Source organism: Ylistrum balloti, unplaced genomic scaffold, assembly GCF_031769215.1.
Source record: "Ylistrum balloti isolate Yb309-2 unplaced genomic scaffold, AGI_CSIRO_Ybal_v1 Utg369742, whole genome shotgun sequence".
Lineage (NCBI taxonomy): Eukaryota > Metazoa > Mollusca > Bivalvia > Pectinida > Pectinidae > Ylistrum > Ylistrum balloti.
In genome coordinates, this window is record NW_026781951.1 from 1,358,083 (window position 1) to 1,380,721 (window position 22,639).

The window sequence follows — 22,639 nt, forward strand, 5'->3', positions numbered from 1 at the left end:
GTTGTTACCACGAAAGCTCTCTATGTTACTCGGTATCTTCTGTGTTGTTAACACGAAAGATCTCTGCTGTTACTCGGAATCTTCTGTGTTGTTACCACGAACGAAAGTTCTCTATGGTACTCGGTATCTTCTGTGTTGTTACCACGAAAGCTCCCTTGTTACCACGAAAGATCTCTGCTGTTACTCGGAATCTTCTGTGTTGTTACCACGAAAGCTCTCTATGTTACTCGGTATCTTCTGTGTTGTTACCACGAAAGATCTCTATGTTACTCGGTATCTTCTGTGTTGTTACCACGAAAGCTGTCTTTGTTACTCGGTATCTTCTGTCTTGTTACCACGAAAGCTCTCTATGTTACTCGGTATCTTCTGTCTTGTTACCACGAAAGATCTCTGCTGTTACTCGGAATCTTCTGTGTTATTACCACGAAAGCTCTGTGCTGTTACTCGGTATCTTCTGTGTTGTTACCACGAAAGCTCTCTATGTTACTCGGTATCTTCTGTGTTGTTACCATGAAAGCTCTCTATGTTACTCGGTATCTTCTGTGTTGTTACCACGAAAGCTCTCTATGTTACTCGGTATCTTCTGTGTTGTTACCACGAAAGTTCTCTATGTTACTCGGTATCTTCTGTGTTGTTACCACGAAAGCTCTCTATGTTACTCGGTATCTTCTGTGTTGTTACCACGAAAGATCTCTGCTGTTACTCGGAATCTTCTGTGTTGTTACCACGAATGCTCTCTATGTACTCGGTATCTTCTGTGTTGTTACCACGAAAGCTCTCTATGTTACTCGGTATCTTCTGTGTTGTTAACACGAAAGATCTCTGCTGTTACTCGGAATCTTCTGTGTTGTTACCACGAATGCTCTCTATGTACTCGGTATCTTCTGTGTTGTTACCACGAAAGTTCTCTATGGTACTCGGTATCTTCTGTGTTGTTACCACGAAAGCTCTCTATGTTACTCGGTATCTTCTGTCTTGTTACCACGAAAGATCTCTGCTGTTACTCGGAATCTACTGTGTTGTTACCACGAAAGCTCTCTATGTTACGCGGTAGCTTCTGTGTTGTTACCACGAAAGCTCTCTATGTTACTCAGTATCTACTGTGTTGTTACCACGAAAGCTCTCTATGTTACTCGGTAGCTTCTGTGTTGTTACCACGAAAGTTCTCTATGGTACTCGGTATCTTCTGTGTTGTTACCACGAAAGCTCTGTGCTGTTACTCGGTATCTTCTGTCTTGTTACCACGAAAGATCTCTGCTGTTACTCGGAATCTTCTGTGTTATTACCACGAAAGCTCTGTGCTGTTACTCGGTATCTTCTGTGTTGTTACCACGAATGCTCTCTATGTTACTCGGTATCTTCTGTGTTGTTACCACGAAAGCTCTCTATGTTACTCGGTATCTTCTGTGTTGTTACCACGAAAGCTCTCTATGTTACTCGGTATCTTCTGTGTTGTTACCACGAAAGCTCTCTATGTTACTCGGTATCTTCTGTGTTGTTACCACGAAAGATCTCTTTTATTCATAATCTTCTGTGTTGTTACCACGAAAGCTCTCTATGTTACTCGGTATCTTCTGTGTTGTTACCACGAAAGTTCTCTATGTTACTCGGTATCTTCTGTGTTGTTACCACGAAAGCTCCCTATGTTACTCGGTATCTTCTGTGTTGTTACCACGAAAGCTCTCTATGTTACTCGGTATCTTCTGTGTTGTTACCACGAAAGCTCTCTATGTTACTCGGTATCTTCTGTGTTGTTACCACGAATGCTCTCTATGTTACTCGGTATCTTCTGTGTTGTTACCACGAAAGCTCGCTATGTTACTCGGTATCTTCTGTGTTGTTACCACGAAAGCTATGTGCTGTTACTCGGTATCTTCTGTGTTGTTACCACGAAAGCCCTCTATGTATTCGGTATCTTCTGTGTTGTTACCACGAAAGCTCTGTGTTGTTACCACGAAAGCTCTGTGCTGTTACTCGGAATCTTCTGTGTTGTTACCACGAAAGCTCTGTGCTGTTACTCGGTATCTTCTGTGTTGTTACCACGAAAGATCTCTGCTGTTACTCGGAATCTACTGTGTTGTTACCACGAACGCTCTCTATGTTACTTGGTATCTACTGTGTTGTTACCACGAAAGCTGTCTTTGTTACTCGGTATCTTCTGTGTTGTTACCACGAAAGCTCTCTATGTTACTCGGTATCTTCTGTGTTGTTACCACGAAAGCTCTCTATGTTACTCGGTATCTTCTGTGTTGTTACCACGAAAGCTCTCTATGTTACTCGGTATCTTCTGTGTTGTTACCACGAAAGCTCCCTATGTTACTCGGTATCTTCTGTGTTGTTACCACGAAAGCTCCCTATGTTACTCGGTATCTTCTGTGTTGTTACCACGAAAGCTCCCTATGTTACTCGGTATCTTCTGTGTTGTTACCACGAAAGCTCCCTATGTTACTCGGTATCTTCTGTGTTGTTACCACGAAAGCTCGCTATGTTACTCGGTATCTTCTGTGTTGCCGCTCAACAGTCACAACAAAATGACAACAAAGGGCAGATCTATGTGAGAGATAAGCAGACTTTCCCAGAAGTAAACCACCATTTATTGGATATAAGTCGCCAATTGCTGAGGTGGATGACCAATTAATTTCATGTACGAATGAAAAATATCATTTTAAAACAAATTCAGCGATATCATTCTCTTTTATTGATATTTTGATAAAAATAATTTCATTTTTGTTTAATGTCCATTTTGAAACGATGATAAAAGTTACGAATCTATTCCTGTTTCTCTTGTTACTATAATGGTTTTGAAACTGTTATATTTTCAATACAGGAGAAAAAAACTTAGGTTACTTTTTTTGAAAGGTCATGTTGTATTATCATTCGAAAACGGTAAAACAAGTCAAATTCGTGAATCATTTGTGACCTGTAATGCTGACGACTTTTCTTGGGCTCACATTTGACAACCTCTTCTTAAGAAAGCCTCGAGGAAAGCAGTAATATTATCTAATTGTTTGACTCTGGCGACAACACATCTGTAACGTAATTGATACATTCTCTACTTCCGATAAAGAGTAAATGTCGCAAGATAATGCCTCGTTATCAATGTACTCGTTCATCTCTGATCATGTGATAGTAACGTGATTAACTACACACGAACCCGGATGTCTATATTTATATATATATTCATCTATTGATAATTTCCAAATAGATAAAAATGATTACAAAAATGTATAATAAATAAGTTTTTATTGTAGCGGAGAACGCTATTTAAGTCCCCCAAACTAACCCTGCTATCGCTAGTGATGCTAATTGAAGTAAGAAATTATTCTACCCAACAACTTGGCCTATCCGCACTTGAACATTATCCTTGACCTGTGGTGTATATACTCTAGACCAAAGGGGCAGTCATACGTGACTCGGGTAAACCAGTAGCCAGCTAGCAGACTCTAACAGACGACATTGGACGATAGACAGCTGGTACACCTATAAACTGATTTTTAACATTAGAAAATCCATCAAAGTTTCAAAGTTTAAACAATTTTAGCGGTCATGTTTGTTGTTCAATAAAAAAAACTGTTTACACCGCAGTGTTCTTTATATTAGACCCAACATGAGAATTAATTTTCATCAAAACTGGACAAAATTTTAATTTCACTTCCTGCCGCGGCCATCTTGGATTCTGGGGAAACGTTTCTAACAAACATGGTCATCTATATTCACACCAAGTTTCATTTCAATTTGACCAACAGTTGTTGAGTTCTTCGCGTTACATTTGAACCAATCAGAGGCTCCGGACTCAATATTTGATGTGCAATCGAAAAAATAATAGCCGAAAGCACAACTGCGACTAGCCATCAACGATGAGGACTTGATGATAATAAAACACGATTAAAGCAGTAAACTCCTCACTTCTCATGTGGGGATTTCAATATCATAGATACATATAAACGACATCTTTCGAGTACCATACTTATCATCTCAAATATAGTGTCTTAAGGCCAGACGTTAAAGGAATACATACAAATATTTTAGCATTTATACTAAAGTTCCTTCTGTACAATGGACAATACTGAATGTCTGGATTGTACGTCTGTGAGTTGGACAACTAGATTGAAAAAAGAAACCCATGAGGACGTAAACATTTTCTCGGAACTAAGATGTCAAACGTTTCTACTAAAATGAACGGCCAAATCTCATGTTTTCTAAAATGGTAACAAATATCCGAATATTGGCATCCAAAGAATGCAACTTTCAATGTTTACATAAGAATTAGATTGGAAATAAAAGCCTGCTTTAAAGAAAACAAAATCTTTGTACAGACTCTAGTTGTAGTATAAATGAAGTTTGGTGCGGTGACCAGATTTCACTGCAATACAAATGTTTCGAAACATTTTCTTCATTTTTGTAATGTCGTTCGAATTCCTTATAACACAATCAGCAGCAGATTTATGTGTGACGTTTCGATGACTACATGGTCGCCTACTTTCCGTCCTAATTTTTAACACGTCGATGCCATGGGCATGAATATTACAATAACAAGTTGTTGTGACTCACTATGTGAAATACTCAGTATGTAAATTGTGGACATCAGTTTTCTAATCGACAGAGTCACACACAAAATCAGTAACACATATCAAATTAAACCTCTAAGGCATTAAACCATGTTGCTGGTTACAAACGTTTGAGTTTATAAAAGATGAAAATTCATAATCAGAAAGTTTTCCCCAGGAAACTGGATACTATAAATAGTAATGACGCTGGTTTACGGTTTGTAAGAAAGCTAACAGGTGTTTATGACAAGCTGACCTTTGTTTGACGTTTACAAGATAACATCACCTATTTCATTGAACTTTATCGTTTTAACGTGATACATGCATCCCTTTACCTTCACATTTCCTGATATGACAGACAGTGTCCCATATGGATTGCAAACTCGTCTGTTTCACAGGGACTTCATACAGGTTCACAAATCCTTATATCTTTAAGTCATCTGAGATTCACGTGACCTTTCGCGATCGCCTTTTATCCGATGTCGTAAATCGTCAGTATCCAATTGATATTTTCTCCCCAAAGATCACCTCAGGGGCATCCAAAGGGTCAAAAGACATAAATTTCAAAAAATCTTCTTCACAACACCAAGCTTTGGTATGGTAGAATCAAATGCTTTACATGGATGGAAAGGGCTTAATTTCAAAGTCTCAGGGTCTCACATTTTCCCCTGGGGAAGGGGTAAAATTGTTTTGGAAATTATTAAAACTTTATTAAAGTTGTAAGTATAGGGTGACAATATGATGGTATACATATACAAATAGAACGTTAAAGTCAGCTGGCCTCTTGTTAACACACAAACTGAACGTTAAAGTCAGCTGGTCTCTTGTTAACATACAAACTGAACGTTAAAGTCAGCTGGTCTCTTGTTAACACACAAACTGAACGTTAAAGTCAGTTGGTCTCTTGTTAACATACAAACTGAACGTTAAAGTCAGCTGGTCTCTTGTTAACATACAAACTGAACGTTAAAGTCAGCTGACCTCTTGTTAACATACAAACTGAACGTTAAAGTCAGCTGGCCTCTTGTTAACACACAAACTGAACGTTAAAGTCAGCTGACCTCTTGTTAACACACAAACTGAACGTTAAAGTCAGCTGGTCTCTTGTTAACAGACAAACTGAACGTTAAAGTCAGCTGGCCTCTTGTTAACATACAAACTGAACGTTAAAGTCAGCTGGTCTCTTGTTAACATACAAACTGAACGTTAAAGTCAGCTGGCCTCTTGTTAACATACAAACTGAACGTTAAAGTCAGCTGACCTCTTGTTAACATACAAACTGAACGTTAAAGTCAGCTGGTCTCTTGTTAACATACAAACTGAACGTTAAGCTGGTCTTGTTAACATACAAACTTGTGAACGTTAAAGTCAGCTGGTCTCTTGTTAACATACAAACTGAACGTTAAAGTCAGCTGGCCTCTTGTTAACATACAAACTGAACGTTAAAGTCAGCTGGTCTCTTGTTAACATACAAACTGAACGTTAAAGTCAGCTGACCTCTTGTTAACATACAAACTGAACGTTAAAGTCAGCTGGTCTCTTGTTAACATACAAACTGAACGTTAAAGTCAGCTGGTCTCTTGTTAACATACAAACTGAACGTTAAAGTCAGCTGACCTCTTGTTAACAAACAAACTGAACGTTAAAGTCAGCTGGCCTCTTGTTAACATACAAACTGAACGTTAAAGTCAGCTGGTCTCTTGTTAACATACAAACTGAACGTTAAAGTCAGCTGGTCTCTTGTTAACATACAAACTGAACGTTAAAGTCAGCTGGCCTCTTGTTAACACACAAACTGAACGTTAAAGTCAGCTGACCTCTTGTTAACAAACAAACTGAACGTTAAAGTCAGCTGGCCTCTTGTTAACATACAAACTGAACGTTAAAGTCAGCTGGTCTCTTGTTAACATACAAACTGAACGTTAAAGTCAGCTGGCCTCTTGTTAACATACAAACTGAACGTTAAAGTCAGCTGGTCTCTTGTCAACATACAAACTGAACGTTAAAGTCAGTTGGCCTCTTGTTAACATACAAACTGAACGTTAAAGTCAGCTGGTCTCTTGTTAACATACAAACTGAACGTTAAAGTCAGTTGGTCTCTTGTTAACATACAAACTGAACGTTAAAGTCAGTTGGTCTCTTGTTAACATACAACTGAACGTTAAAGTCAGTTGGTCTCTTGTTAACATACAAACTGAACGTTAAAGTCAGTTGGTCTCTTGTTAACATACAAACTGAACGTTAAAGTCAGCTGGCCTCTTGTTAACATACAAACTGAACGTTAAAGTCAGCTGGTCTCTTGTTAACATACAAACTGAACGTTAAAGTCAGCTGGTCTCTTGTTAACATACAAACTGAACGTTAAAGTCAGCTGGCCTCTTGTTAACATACAAACTGAACGTTAAAGTCACTTGTTAACATACAAACTGAACGTTAAAGTCAGCTGGTCTCTTGTTAACATACAAACTGAACGTTAAAGTCAGCTGGTCTCTTGTTAACATACAAACTGAACGTTAAAGTCAGCTGGTCTCTTGTTAACATACAAACTGAACGTTAAAGTCAGCTGGTCTCTTGTTAACATACAAACTGAACGTTAAAGTCAGCTGGTCTCTTGTTAACATACAAACTGAACGTTAAAGTCAGCTGGTCTCTTGTTAACATACAAACTGAACGTTAAAGTCAGTTGGTCTCTTGTTAACATACAAACTGAACGTTAAAGTCAGTTGGTCTCTTGTTAACATACAAACTGAACGTTAAAGTCAGCTGGTCTCTTGTTAACATACAAACTGAACGTTAAAGTCAGCTGGTCTCTTGTTAACATACAAACTGAACGTTAAAGTCAGCTGGTCTCTTGTTGAAACAACAAATGAACGTTAAAAAGCTGGTCTCTTGTTAACATACAAACTGAACGTTAAAGTCAGCTGGTCTCTTGTTAACATACAAACTGAACGTTAAAGTCAGCTGGTCTCTTGTTAACATACAAACTGAACGTTAAAGTCAGCTGGTCTCTTGTTAACATACAAACTGAACGTTAAAGTCAGCTGGTCTCTTGTTAACAACAAACTACAAAGTCAGCTGGTCTCTTGTTAACATACAAACTGAACGTTAAAGTCAGCTGGTCTCTTGTTAACATACAAACTGAACGTTAAAGTCAGCTGGTCTCTTGTTAACATACAAACTGAACGTTAAAGTCAGCTGACCTCTTGTTAACATACAAACTGAACGTTAAAGTCAGCTGGTCTCTTGTTAACATACAAACTGAACGTTAAAGTCAGCTGGTCTCTTGTTAACATACAAACTGAACGTTAAAGTCAGCTGGTCTCTTGTTAACATACAAACTGAACGTTAAAGTCAGCTGGTCTCTTGTTAACATACAAACTGAACGTTAAAGTCAGCTGGTCTCTTGTTAACATACAAACTGAACGTTAAAGTCAGCTGGTCTCTTGTTAACATACAAACTGAACGTTAAAGTCAGCTGGTCTCTTGTTAACATACAAACTGAACGTTAAAGTCAGCTGGTCTCTTGTTAACATACAAACTGAACGTTAAAGTCAGCTGGTCTCTTGTTAACATACAAACTGAACGTTAAAGTCAGCTGGCCTCTTGTTAACATACAAACTGAACGTTAAAGTCAGCTGGCCTCTTGTTAACACACAAACTGAACGTTAAAGTCAGCTGGCCTCTTGTTAACATACAAACTGAACGTTAAAGTCAGCTGGTCTCTTGTTAACATACAAACTGAACGTTAAAGTCAGCTGGTCTCTTGTTAACACACAAACTGAACGTGGCGTTAGGAACAGGTGCACATACCTGTGTTTCATTACCATAAAACGGTACGAGTATTTGATGTAAATTGGGAAAATATTTCTGGTTCGAGAAAAAATTATCAAAACGCCATTTTCATGTTAAAGTGTTTAGCCAGGTTTCTCTCTTCGGGGTTTCAAATATAGCGCAGGTTGTAAGATACACCCATCCAAGGACATCCACAATCTAAACACAACTGTTTGTTTATCCTAACAACTTGTAAATCATAGATCATAGTAAACAAGCATGGTATGAAAACATAAACAAGATTATTATTTCTTTGATATAAAAGTCTGATAACGATTTGATTAATTTGTAGACAGCAGCTTTAACACGGTAATATGATTTGATATCTTCATTCCTTAGTTCACTGTAAGAGGGGCACTTTAGAACGGAATTCGTTTTCTACATCATTTTTACAGAAGGAAAGAAGTCTTAAACACTGAGGATTTTTTTCTATAACTTCCAGTTTCCAACAGATGTTACCAGATTGTGTGAAGTCGTATTTCAGTAATTGCCTTTTTGTTTACTTTACAGGTAAATGTTTACTCATGTTATTTTAGACACTTTGTTTTTTTCGTACAATCTTTTAATTTTTTAACATACACAGTTAAATAATAAATTATTCTTGTATATAATATAACTAATATGGATGATAATTTTAAACAGGTTAAACGGGTTAAAGTTAAATTAATTTAACTTTATTATAAAACTAATGTATAGATAATAATAATACCATGTCCTTGAGGGTCAGTCTATCACATTACACACACAATACACATCATAGAATTTTATACCATGTCCTTGAAGGTCAGTTTATCATATTATACAAACGACTGAGTAATAATAGACAGATATCTACAACCATCTAGCCTTACTTATACACATATCTATTGATCACAAAAATAATTGGAGAAATGAAATAATTGTGATTGGATCCACAAGAAGGGCGGACTAGCTATTCATGGTTAGGATACCATATGGTTATATAAGGCTGTTATTTTCCCCAACACAACAAATACATGTTAACGAAGGTGTTTTGAAGTACTGTTAATATTTTAACTGGTCTATTAACAGATAATTCAATTTTTCTATAAATAGAATTAAAGTTTATATGTTAAGGTACATTACTTTCACAGTGTTATGTTCGGTGATAAAGACTATGTTTGAGTCACTCAGGTGTGAAATATGCCATGCAGGGTAGGTGATACGAGTTTCAGATGCAGGCTAAGTGAAAATGAACTAAAACAACAATCATCATGACCCGGGACACACACAAAACAATCACCATGACCCGGGACACACACAAAACAATCACCATGACCCGGGACACACACAAAACAATCATCATGACCCGGGACACACACAAAACAATCACCATGACCCGGGACACACACAAAACAATCATCATGACACGGACACACACAAAAAAATCACCAAGACCCGGGACACACACAAAAAAATCACCATGACCCGGGACACACACAAAACAATCATCATGACCCGGGACACACACAAAAAAATCATCATAACCCGGGACACAGATAAGCTAACCAACCTGTACATCACATTCTCCTCGCCCAGCCCCGACCACTAAACTGTACATAACATTCTTCCAGTCAAACCCCGACCACTAACCTGTACATAACATTCACCCCGTCAAGCCCCGACCACTAACCTGTACATAACATTCTTCCCGCCCAGCCCCGATCACTAAACTGTACATAACATTCTTCCAGTCAAACCCCGACCACTAACCTGTACGTAACATCCTACCCGTCAAGCCCCGACCACTAAACTGTACATAACATTCTCCTCGCCCAGCCCCGACCACTAAACTGTACATAACACTCTCCCCGTCAAACCCCGACCACTAACCTGTACATAACATTCTTCCCGTCAAGCCCCGACCACTAACCTGTACATAACATTCAACCCGTCAAACCCCGACCACTAACCTGTACATAACATTCTCCTCGCCCAGCCCCGACCACTAACCTGTACATAACATTCTCCCCGTCAAGCCCCGACCACTAACCTGTACATAACAATCTCCCCGTCAAACCCCGACCACTAACCTGTACATAACTTTTTTTTCCGTTAAACCCCGACCACTAACCTGTACATAACATTCTTCCCGCCCAGCCCCGACCACTAACCTGTACATAACATTCTTCCAGTCAAACCCCGACCACTAACCTGTACATAACATTCTTCCCGCCCAGCCCCGACCACTAACCTTTACGTAACATTCTTCCCGCCCAGCCCCGACCACTAACCTGTACATAACATTCTCCCCGTCAAACCCCGACCACTAACCTGTACATAACATTCTTCCCGCCCAGCCCCGACCACTAACCTGTACATAACATTCTTCCCGTCAAACTCCGACCACTAACCTGTACATAACATTCTCCCCGTCAAGCCCTGACCACTAACCTGTACATATTATTCTCCTCGCCAAACCCCGACCACTAACCTGTACATAACATTCACCCCGTCAAACCCCGACCACTAACCTGTACCATGGACACACACACTAACCTCTACATAACATTCTCCCCGTCAAACCCCGACCACTAACCTGTACGTAACATTCTCCCCGTACACTAACCTGTACATTCACCCCGTCAAACCCCGACCACACACTAACCTGTACATAACATTCTCCCGTCAAACCCCGACCACTAACCTGTACATAACTTTCTCCGTTAAACCCCACTAACCTTTACACCTGTTAAACCCCGACCATAAACATAACATTCTCCCCGTCAAACCCCGACCACTAACCTCTACATAACATTCTCCCCGTCAAACCCCGACCACACACAAAACTAACCTGTACATAACACCCGGGACACACACAAAACAATCGACCTAACCTTTGTAACCCGCCCAGCCCCGACACACACAAAACACCATAACCATCATGACCCGACACACACTGTACATAACATTCTCCCCGACCCCGACACACACAAAGCCCCAACTCTGTACATGACCCGTTAAACCCCGACCACTAACCTCTACATAACATTCTCCCCGTCAAACCCCGACCACTAACCTGTACATAACATTCTCCCACACACTGTACATAACAATTTCGTTAAACCCCGACCACACACCTGTACATAACTTTCTTTCCGTCAAACCCCGACACACCTGTAAAACTACACTAAACTGTACATAACATTCTTCCCGCCAAGCACCGACCACTAACCTGTACATAACATTCTCCCCGTCAAACCCCGACCACTAGCCTGTACATAACATTCTTCCCGTCAAACCCCGACCACTAACCAGCCCCGACCACTAACCTGTACATAACATTCTTCCAGTCAAACCCCGACCACTAACCTGTACATAACATTCACCCCGTCAAACCCCGACCACTAACCTGTACGTAACATCCAACCCGTCAAGGCCCGACCACTAACCTGTACATAACTTTCTTTCCGTTAAACCCCGACCACTAACCTCTACATAACATTCTCCCCGTCAAACCCCGACCACTAACCTGTACGTAACATTCTCCCCGTCAAACCCCGACCACTAACCTGTACATAACATTCTTCCCGCACAGCCCCGACCACTAACGTGTACATAACATTCTTCCCGTCAAACTCCGACCACTAACCTGTACATAACATTCTCCCCGTCAAACCCCGACCACTAACCTGTACATAACTTTCTTGCCGTTAAACCCCGACCACTAACCTGTACATAACATTCTTCCCGCCCAGCCCCGACCACTAACCTTTACGTAACATTCTTCCTGTTAAACCCCGACCACTAACCTGTACATAACATTCTCCCCGTCAAACCCCGACCACTAACCTCTACATAACATTCTCCCCGTCAAGCCCCGACCACTAACCTGTACATAACATTCTTCCCGTCAAACCCCGACCACTAACCTGTACATAACATTCTCCCCGTCAAGCCCCGACCACTAACCTGTACATAACATTCTCCCCGTCAAACCCCGACCACTAACCTTTACGTAACATTCTTCCCGCCCAGCCCCGACCACTAAACTGTACATAACATTCTTCCCGCCCAGCACCGACCACTAACCTGTACATATTATTCTCCTCGCCAAACCCCGACCACTAACCTGTACATAACATTCTCCCCGTCAAACCCCGACCACTAACCTGTACGTAACATCCTACCCGTCAAGCCCCGACCACTAACCTGTACATAACTTTCTTTCCGTTAAACCCCGACCACTAACCTCTACATAACATTCTCCCCGTCAAACCCCGACCACTAACCTGTACATAACATTCTCCCCGTCAAACCCCGACCACTAACCTGTACATACCAATCTCCCCGTCAAACCCCGATCACTAACCTGTACATAACTTTCTTTCCGTTAAACCCCGACCACTAACCTGCACATAACTTTCTTTCCGTCAAACCCCGACCACTAACCTGTACATAACATTCTTCCCGCCCAGCCCCGACCACTAAACTGTACATAACATTCTTCCCGCCCAGCACCGACCACTAACCTGTACATAACATTCTCCCCGTCAAACCCCGACCACTAACCTGTACATAACATCCTACCCGTCCAGCCCCGACCACTAACCTGTACATAACATTCTCCCCGTCAAGCCCCGACCACTAACCTGTACATAACATTCTCCCCGTCAAACCCCGACCACTAACCTGTACATAACATTCTCCCCGTCAAACCCCGACCACTAACCTGTACATAACATTCTTCCCGTCAAACCCCGACCACTAACATGTACTTACCCGCCCAACTCCGTTTACTAATCTATATGAGACATTCTCCCCAGTTAGCCCTACCTACGAGCTACCTGCAAGGACACCTATTCCTGTCAATCCTCAGCCAATAACATGACATTCTCGTACTGGAATTTTTCCCGGTTGACCCGATCACTAACCGGCCGAGCCCCGTCTTTCCCTGTCTAGTTTTTTTTTATCACTAACCTGTACGTAAAGCTCTCTCCAGGGTTGATAGGACAATGGGACACGGTTCCTACCCCATCCATCCACGGTGTCAGCCACTGTACCATGCCATGCCAGTGTATCGTAATACCTTCGTACAAAAGGTTGTTCTGTATCTTTACAACCACCTGAAACAGCAAGCATTCGTTTACAGCCAATCAGGATTTCATTAAAATCAAGTTTTGCCAGCGATTGATGGGAATTTATCAGTTTTATGAAAACTTTATTCACCTCTATTGTTGATATAATCTTTTGTAGTTTTGACCAATCAAAGCGGCGCTTTCTAGTTACTGCATTGAACTTGGCCGATTTTCCTGTTAGAACACAAATTGTTCTATCAACTCTTTCCCCAGTGCATTTCGGGTTTTCTCTTGTTTGGTATATAAAACAGTTTTGTAATTTTTTTCCAAGACTACAGCAAAAAGGGATATGATTCCACGTAATGCAGCATATTTAAAATTGATTCGTCTTGTTGTCAAGCGAAACTATCTGTCGTCAAAGAACACATATTTATTTCCCTTACCTTTTTGAAAGCTAGACTTTTCTTTTTGAAATAGTAATAAAAGAAAATGTAACGATTTCGTTAAATATTTTTATATTTCATTAAATCAGAAAATATATTGTTTTGATTAACACAACAAAAGCAGCCTTTCCCTATTGCCAGCAAAACCGTCTGAAATAAATTTCATGTGCCTCTCTGTTTCCAAAAGGCAAATCCATCCTTTAAATGCGATTGAATGCAACTGGACATCGCTCATTGTTGAGAGTTACGCCACAGGGGTCACACAAAGTCCGAGACTTAGCTGTATCATTACCTGTTGTCCCTCGTAAACGACAATGGACGGTCCGGGCACTTGGCCGTTTATGGCATACACGAGTTTGTAGTTACCGTCAGCCAAGATAGTAGTGTCCATTTCTGTAAAAAGTGAAGACTGCTTACAGCGTTTGCTTCAATACATATTGTACATACTTAGAGAAAGAAATATGAAAACGAGAATACAGGAAACTAGTTGATTTTCTCTTGGCGCTGGGCGTGTTGTCATCACCCTTACACAATTATATATGATTACACCAAAGGAACCATTGTTCCACTAGTGTTCTACAAATCTGTAAAGTTTCATTTTCTCGTTTTCCGATTCCTGGTCAGAGAAAACCGCCACGTGAAACAATTCCTAGCAAACATTGATACTTGGTATTTGTTAATGTATATTAGTAAGTCCGTTTAATTCTCAGGACGTGAAAGACGACTTACAATTTAGAATTAATACCATGACGTTACAGATATGACGTCACAATGATCATACTTCTTAACCGAATGTCTTTGAATGATCGCTACTCTCTAATGCTTATCATTTTCTCTACCTTCTCTTGTCAGTTGTTGGTAATTATCACACCCAGTTCGTTTGTAAAGAGATCCGTTTCTGCTGACAACTGGGTTACCATTCCCTCCTTCGTCGTATACAACCATTGTCTCCAAATAGTCAATGGTCCAATCAAATTCACAAACCTCCACATCAGGTCCACATTTCGGCAAAACCTCCTGATCAAAAGCGATGGAGGACCAGGTCGAAATACCCAACAATAAAATAAATCGGATGAAGAACTTCATTTTGAACTTGAGAGAGAACGGATGCCGCTGGTCCTATATATACTGATGAGACGCGGTGTCGTGGTTCAGATATCACATAGCAAACAACATATCCTTAGATAAATGTCATGATACGGGACTCCCGTGTCACTCACTGACGCTTGTAGATATTTCTTAAAATAGAAAACAAAACAATCACTACCTGCTACATTATCGACTAGTGCACGTTTTGTTTCAGTACAACCCACCTATGTACTTATCTATTTATCTATTTTACGGGTTTTACGTCCACTTTTACGGCCTTTCAGCAGACGAGAAAAGATTGGAAAATGAGAAGAAGGGAGAATATGAAGTGATGGGAAAGAGTGGGATACTGAGACGTGGTAGAAAGGGCCCGTTTGTGCTATTTGACTTGTTCTTAGGCTATAACTTTGAAGACGAGGCCCTGACCTAATTGTAGACCTGGCCTACACCAAGCATATCACAGGACCGGTTAAGGACAGAGAGGAATAGAAAGGGAGCCATGATAGATTCCGATTTATTGATAGTATTTTGGAAGTCCGTCAAAATTACTTATTACATAATAAATAAACCTTTTTGCTTATCTAACCTTAACCCCTGGGCCGAAAAGCTACAGAAGGATCTTTATGGAGCGAGTTGGACTTTCTCACACGGACCCCCATTTTAAGTCCCATCCGACGGACTGTGGGTTAGTGGTTAGTTGTTAGTAAGGTGATGGTGGTGGTCTGTTTTAGTATCCGTATAAGTATAAATCGTCTTTCCATTTCTATCTGCCTCTGTATATACTGTTCGGTTTATCAATGTCTATAATTTCTGTAGATCCTCACTGTCCCCTGTTCCATGTAGCTGTTCACTTTCTGTAGATCCTCACTGTTCCGTGCTCCATGTAGCTGTTCACTTTCTGTAGATCCTCACTGTTCCGTGCTCCATGTAGCTGTTCACTTTCTGTAGATCCTCACTGTTGCGTGCTCCATGTAGCTGTTCACTTTCTGTAGACCCTCACTGTTGCGTGCTCCATGTAGCTGTTCACTCTCTGTAGATCCTCACTGTTCCGTGCTCCATGTAGCTGTTCACTCTCTGTAGATCCTCACTGTTCCGTGCTCCATGTAGCTGTTCACTCTCTGTAGATCCTCACTGTTGCGTGCTTCATGTAGCTGTTCACTCTCTGTAGATCCTCACTGTTCCGTGCTCCATGTAGCTGTTCACTCTCTGTAGATCCTCACTGTTCCGTGCTCCATGTAGCTGTTCACTCTCTGTAGATCCTCACTGTTGCGTGCTTCATGTAGCTGTTCACTCTCTGTAGATCCTCACTGTTCCGTGCTCCATGTAGCTGTTCACTCTCTGTAGATCCTCACTGTTGCGTGCTCCATGTAGCTGTTCACTTTCTGTAGATCCTCACTGTTCCGTGCTCCATGTAGCTGTTCACTCTCTGTAGATCCTCACTGTTCCGTGCTCCATGTAGCTGTTCACTCTCTGTAGATCCTCACTGTTCCGTGCTCCATGTAGCTGTTCACTCTCTGTAGATCCTCACTGTTCCGTGCTCCATGTAGCTGTTCACTCTCTGTAGATCCTCACTGTTCCGTGCTCCATGTAGCTGTTCACTCTCTGTAGATCCTCACTGTTGCGTGCTTCATGTAGCTGTTCACTCTCTGTAGATCCTCACTGTTCCGTGCTCCATGCAGCTGTTCACTTTCTGTAGACCCTCACTGTTCCGTGCTCCATGTAGCTGTTCACTCTCTGTAGATCCTCACTGTTCCGTGCTCCTTGTAGCTGTTCACTCTCTGTAGATCCTCACTGTTGCGTGCTCCATGTAGCTGTTCACTCTCTGTAGATCCTCACTGTTGCGTGCTTCATGTAGCTGTTCACTCTCTGTAGATCCTCACTGTTCCGTGCTCCATGTAGCTGTTCACTTTCTGTAGATCCTCACTGTTCCGTGCTCCATGTAGCTGTTCACTCTCTGTAGATCCTCACTGTTCCGTGCTCCATGTAGCTGTTCACTCTCTGTAGATCCTCACTGTTGCGTGCTTCATGTAGCTGTTCACTTTCTGTAGATCCTCACTGTTCCGTGCTCCATGTAGCTGTTCACTCTCTGTAGATCCTCACTGTTCCGTGCTCCATGTAGCTGTTCACTCTCTGTAGATCCTCACTGTTCCGTGCTCCATGTAGTTGTCCACTTTAACGTTTACATGATTTTATTTCGTGATTGTGATGTTGTATCAGCAGATGTTGGAGGTGTTAGTGGGTGTTTACTAAGTGGTAAATAAGTAGACTTGTACAAGGTATGTTATTTGCCAAGTGAGCGTTATTTTTAAATTTGGTACGTTAAAGGGTAAGAGTGTTCATGCCGGAAGACCTCTGGGAAGGTAGGAAAGATGGGCCCGTAGGTATTTAGGGGATGGGGGTGGGGGGATGGGGGGGAGTAGGAATGGGTAGGGCTCCTTCTAATTTTCGGGAGCGAAGGAGAGGTGGCAGGGCGTGTTTACGCTACTGTTGTAAGTCATATTTTAGCCTTGGTAGGGAGTCTTCTTGTACTCTTTTCACTATAAGTGTGTGTTTGTTGTGTATGTGTTTTATGTGACGTTATATATCTTCACTAGTGCACCGGACGAGGTGGTGATTCTGTAACTAGACACACAGAACTATATTTGGACGTGTGTTGATTGTACGGTTCCTGGTAAAAAGACCCTACTGTAACCCAAAGTTCCCCATGTTTAGGGTTTGGTAGTCTCTGTCTAGTGCCGCAGTGGTGTTGCTATACAAACTATCTAGGTGGCCGTGGAGTAAAGTTTCTGATTAGGATAATCAGCGATGGAGCTCTTCTGTATTACTTACATCGCCCTAGGTATGAGCCCGGGTCAACAATATGTTACCCTTGTTCATGTGATGTGGTGATCGTATATGACCCACCTGTGTAGGTAGGGACTAGTTAGCGTTCTGTATCAGTACAACCCACCTGTGTAAGTAGTTAACGTTCTATCAGTACAACCCACCTGTGTAGGTAGTTAACGTTCTGTATCAGTACAACCCACCTGCGTAGGTAGTTAACGTTCTGTATCAGTACAACCCACCTGCGTAGGTAGTTAACGTTCTGTATCAGTACAACCCACCTGTGTAGGTAGTGAACGTTCTGTATCAGTACAACCCACCTGTGTAGGTAGTTAACGTTCTGTATCAGTACAACCCACCTGTGTAGGAAGTTAACGTTCTGTATCAGTACAACCCACCTGTGTAGGTAGTTAACGTTCTGTATCAGTACAACCCACCTGTGTAAGTAGGGACTAGTTAACGTTCTGTATCAGTACAACCCACCTGTGTAGGTAGTTAACGTTCTGTATCAGTACAACCCACCTGTGTAGGTAGTTAACGTTCTGTATCAGTACAACCCACCTGTGTAGGTAGTTAACGTTCTGTATCAGTACAACCCACCTGTGTAGGTAGTTAACGTTCTGTATCAGTACAACCCACCTGTGTAGGTAGGGACTAGTTAATGTTGTGTAGGACTATTTACCACCTCTACCTACCTATACTTATTGAGTTTAATTTTCTGGGGTCGAGATATCTTTTTTTAGTTTCTCTCATTAGTTTGATATCATTAGTCTTTTCAAATAAGAAAAAAAAAACTTTTTGCTGTGTACGTGTTCACCTGGATGCGTACGTGACAAACTAATATATCAATTAGTCATTATCAAACGTTTATAAATCAGGTGTTTGGTGTGTGATATATCAGGGCTTATCTCTACAGTGACAGGCGACAGAAATAAACAGTGCATCACTTCCCTAATGTGAAAGGAGTTATATCGCGACTCACTATCCACACTCCTAAATAATGAATGACACATCCGAATAACTGACGAGAGTTACCTCATCGTTTACATGTCGAACGACCCTGAACGTGTGACGAAAGTTATCTCCCGTCCACTATCCGTATACTAAAAATAGTTCACATCACGTCCCGAATTTTTGACAAGAATTATCTCTACACCTATTGCCCACAGACCTAAATTATGTATAAATCATCACCTCCCTAATCTAAGGTGAGATTTATCTACTTATTCAACAATCACAGAACTAAACATTGTTCACGTCATTTTTCTAAATGTTAGACGAGCATTATTCCCCATTCACCATCCGAAGACCTTTACAATATTCACACCACGCCCTGAATGTGTGATGAGATTTGTCTCTTCCTTCACCACCCATAGACCTTCACAATATTCTCACCACGCCCGAATGTGTGGTGAGATTTGTCTCTCCCTTCACCACCCATAGACCTTTACAATATTCACACCACGCCCGAATGTGTGGTGAGATTTGTCTCTCCCTTCACCACCCATAGACCTAAATAATGTAGTACACACCACGTCCCGAATGTGTGATGAGATTTGTCTCTCCCTTCACCACCCATAGACCTAAATAATGTAGTACACACCACGTCCCGAATGTGTGGTGAGATTTGTCTCTCCCTTCACCATCCAAAGACCATCACAATATTCTCACCACGTCCCGAATGTGTGGTGAGATTTGTCTCTCCCTTCACCATCCAAAGACCATCACAATATTCACACCACGTCCCGAATGTGTGATGAGATTTGTCTCTCCCTTCACCACCCATAGACCTAAATAATGTTGTACACACCCCGTCCCGAATGTGTGATGAGATTTGTCTCTTCCTTCACCACCCATAGACCTTCACAATATTCACACCACGTCCCGAATGTGTGATGAGATTTGTCTCTCCCTTCACCACCCATAGACCTAAATAATGTTGTACACACCCCGTCCCGAATGTGTGGTGAGATTTGTCTCTCCCTTCACCATCCAAAGACCATCACAATATTCACACCACGTCCCGAATGTGTGATGAGATTTGTCTCTCCCTTCACCACCCATAGACCTAAATAATGTTGTACACACCCCGTCCCGAATGTGTGATGAGATTTGTCTCTTCCTTCACCACCCATAGACCTTCACAATATTCACACCACGTCCCGAATGTGTGGTGAGATTTCTCTCTTCCTTCACCACCCATAGACCTAAATAATGTAGTACACACCACGTCCCGAATGTGTGGTGAGATTTGTCTCTCCCTTCACCATCCAAAGACCATCACAATATTCACACCACGTCCCGAATGTGTGATTATTTTTGTCTCTCCCTTCACCATCCATAGACCTAAATAATGCAGTACACACCACGTCCCGAATGTGCGGTGAGATTTGTCTCTCCCTTCACCACCCATAGACCTAAATAATGTAGTACACACCACGTCCCGAATGTGTGATGAGATTTGTCTCTCCCTTCACCATCCATAGACCTTCACAATATTCTCACCACGTCCCGAATGTGTGGTGAGATTTGTCTCTCCCTTCACCACCCATAGACCTAAATAATGTTGTACATACCACGTCCCGAATGTGTGATGAGATTTGTCTCTCCCTTCACCACCCATAGACCTAAATAATGTGGTACACACCACGTCCCGAATGTGTGATGAGATTTGTCTCTCCCTTCACCATCCATAGACCTTCACAATATTCTCACCACGTCCCGAATGTGTGGTGAGATTTGTCTCTCCCTTCACCACCCATAGACCTAAATAATGTTGTACACACCACGTCCCGAATGTGTGATGAGATTTGTCTCTCCCTTCACCATCCATAGACCTTCACAATATTCACACCACGTCCCGATTGTGTGATGAGATTTGTCTCTCCCTTCACCACCCATAGACCTAAATAATGTAGTACACACCACGTCCCGAATGTGTGATGAGATTTGTCTCTCCCTTCACCATCCATAGACCTTCACAATATTCTCACCACGTCCCGAATGTGTGGTGAGATTTGTCTCTCCCTTCACCACCCATAGACCTAAATAATGTTGTACACACCACGTCCCGAATGTGTGATGAGATTTGTCTCTCCCTTCACCATCCATAGACCTTCACAATATTCACACCACGTCCCGAATGTGTGATGAGATTTGTCTCTCCCTTCACCACCCATAGACCTTAATAATGTGGTACACACCACGTCCCGAATGTGTGATGAGATTTGTCTCTCCCTTCACCATCCAAAGACCTTCACAATATTCACACCACGTCCCGAATGTGTGATGAGATTTGTCTCTCCCTTCACCACCCATAGACCTAAATAATGTAGTACACACCACGTCCCGAATGTGTGGTGAGATTTGTCTCTCCCTTCACCACCCATAGACCTAAATAATGTAGTACACACCACGTCCCGAATGTGTGATGAGATTTGTCTCTCCCTTCACCATCCATAGACCTTCACAATATTCTCACCACGTCCCGAATGTGTGGTGAGATTTGTCTCTCCCTTCACCACCCATAGACCTAAATAATGTAGTACACACCACGTCCCGAATGTGTGATGAGATTTGTCTCTCCCTTCACCACCCATAGACCTAAATAATGTGGTACACACCATGTTCCGAGTGTATGAAGGTGGTTGTTTTTTTAATCCAACGTCCATAGACATAAACAATGGATTAAATATCACGTCCCGAATGTATGGTAAAAGTTGTCTGTACGTATAACAGATTATGTTCCAAATATGTGACTAGAGTTACCTCTCTTTTCACCCTCCATATACCAAAACACCGTATCGTAGGATGTTGTGTGGAGAATTGTCTTTCCATTTTCTGGCTCCTTCTATCAATGTATTGGGAAGAGCATTTGGTCAGAGTGTCCTCCCTAGCCCAATATTTGAGAATCAGTTTTTCTTTTCCGAGTTTTAGAGACAATTCGCCCGATTCTACCAATAGACTAACAGACGGTACATTTTTAATAGCGCCTTATGTAACTCTAAGTGCCTGGTGTTAGGTTACATCTAGCGTATTGAGTACATGATCTGACGCCGAATTGTACACCGTAATCTATTTTAGATCTTATTAGCGCTCTATATATACTATATACACAAGATTGTTACCAGAAACAAAAGTGGGCGTGTTAACTCCTCCTCTGTATCCTTCTGCTCTATATTGAATGTGTGGTTTCCAACAAAGTTAATGGTCCAAAATCTTGACTTGTTTAACATACTCAATGTGCCCATCGTCTAGATATAGATCTGGTTTTTTAAGTCTTCTAGAAAATGATACAAGTACATTTTTTCCTTTTGAAATTTTAAAACCACATTCATAAGCCCATTTTTAATTATATTTAAAGTTTTTTAAATCGTGTAACCGATATTTTTAATAACCTTATTTGTCCTCCAAATACTAGTATCATCAGCAAATTGTGCCATATAAGCTAATTTGTTTGTTTGTGAATACTCTTGTAGATTTTGGTCAAGTTTACTCATGAATATATTAAACAGTGTAGACGAAATGACACTACCCTGAGTGACTCCATTATCTAGGTTTTTCTTCTAACCAAGAGTTATTTACCCTGACTTGAATTCTTCTGTCTTTTAGGAATCGAGTGGTGATTTCCTGAAGTGATAGTAAAAGTCGTTCATGCCAGACTTGATCGTAAGTTTTTTCGAGGTCTAGAAATACAGCTATAGCATTATGGTTTTGCTTAGTGCGTTTTTTTAACCACTGATGTAATTCTAACAAGGAAATCGAGTGTCAACTTGTTCATAAAGCCGCTCTGATTTTTGTTGATTATGTTGTTTTTCTAAGTAGTATTTCAGTCTGTTGTTTATCATTGTTTCCAGTGTTTTATTGACTA

General features: G+C 41.3%; 1 protein-coding gene across 1 annotated transcript in view; it reads right to left on the reverse strand.

Moving 5' to 3' along the window:
• LOC132543181 (uncharacterized) overlaps positions 1–14,943 on the reverse strand; it is a 30,366-nt gene extending 15,423 nt beyond the window's left edge. The window contains exons 1-3 of the mRNA XM_060206650.1: positions 14,697–14,943; positions 14,150–14,250; positions 13,317–13,462 (exon numbers count right to left, since the gene is read on the reverse strand). Coding sequence (XP_060062633.1) covers positions 13,317–13,462; positions 14,150–14,250; positions 14,697–14,943 — 494 coding nt within the window. The remainder of the gene's footprint in view (positions 1–13,316; positions 13,463–14,149; positions 14,251–14,696) is intronic.
• Positions 14,944–22,639: the final 7,696 nt, after the last annotated feature.